Consider the following 616-nt stretch of genomic DNA (forward strand, 5'->3'; position numbering starts at 1 on the left):
GGCCAGAACAATTCACCGTCACTGGTTCAGGATCACTTTGGTTTAAAACCAACAAGTTACCCAAAACCACCGACAGGAAATCTACACGGTCTGTGCAAATGATCTCCAAGTCGATACAACGTGGTCAGCTTGTAGCTTACTGGTCCTTTTTGTCAGAGCAAGAAAACTGGAACCTGCACGAAAAGTGTCTTTAAAACAAACTTTCGTTACTCGTGTTTCATTTTGGAAGGCGCTTCGGTGAAGTCGGCAGTTCTGACCCTTCTACAGTTCATGGTTCTCGTTAAACTATGACGCACGAGTCAGAATTTTTTTTTGGTTTGTTTGGCAAACTTGAATTAGACGATTTGGTGAGTTGTGGATTTGACCTGGTTTGGTACTGGGAAGAGGACGTAGTGGATCTGGACAAAGTACTGGGTGATGTGCTAGAGTTGTACGACGACGTGCTAGACTGATATGCCAATGTGCTGGGTTGATACGATGACGTACTGGGTTTGTACAATGACGTACTGGATGTACTGGGTTTGTACGATGATGTACTGGGTTGATACGATGACGTACTGGCCTGGTACGATGACGTACTGGCCTGGTGAGATGGCGTACTGGCCTGGTACGATGG

The 616-nt window shown here is 45.9% G+C and overlaps 1 protein-coding gene across 1 annotated transcript in view; it reads right to left on the reverse strand.

Annotated features, from left to right (window-relative positions):
• Positions 1 to 280: 280 nt before the first annotated feature.
• LOC119428454 (protein mono-ADP-ribosyltransferase PARP12-like) overlaps positions 281 to 616 on the reverse strand; it is a 15,725-nt gene continuing 15,389 nt past the window's right edge. Inside the window, exon 13 of the mRNA XM_037696135.1 lies at positions 281 to 575. Coding sequence (XP_037552063.1) covers positions 281 to 575 — 295 coding nt within the window. The remainder of the gene's footprint in view (positions 576 to 616) is intronic.

Source organism: Nematolebias whitei, chromosome 22, assembly GCF_014905685.2.
Source record: "Nematolebias whitei isolate Nwh7 chromosome 22, NemWhi1, whole genome shotgun sequence".
Classification (NCBI taxonomy): Eukaryota; Metazoa; Chordata; class Actinopteri; order Cyprinodontiformes; family Rivulidae; genus Nematolebias; species Nematolebias whitei.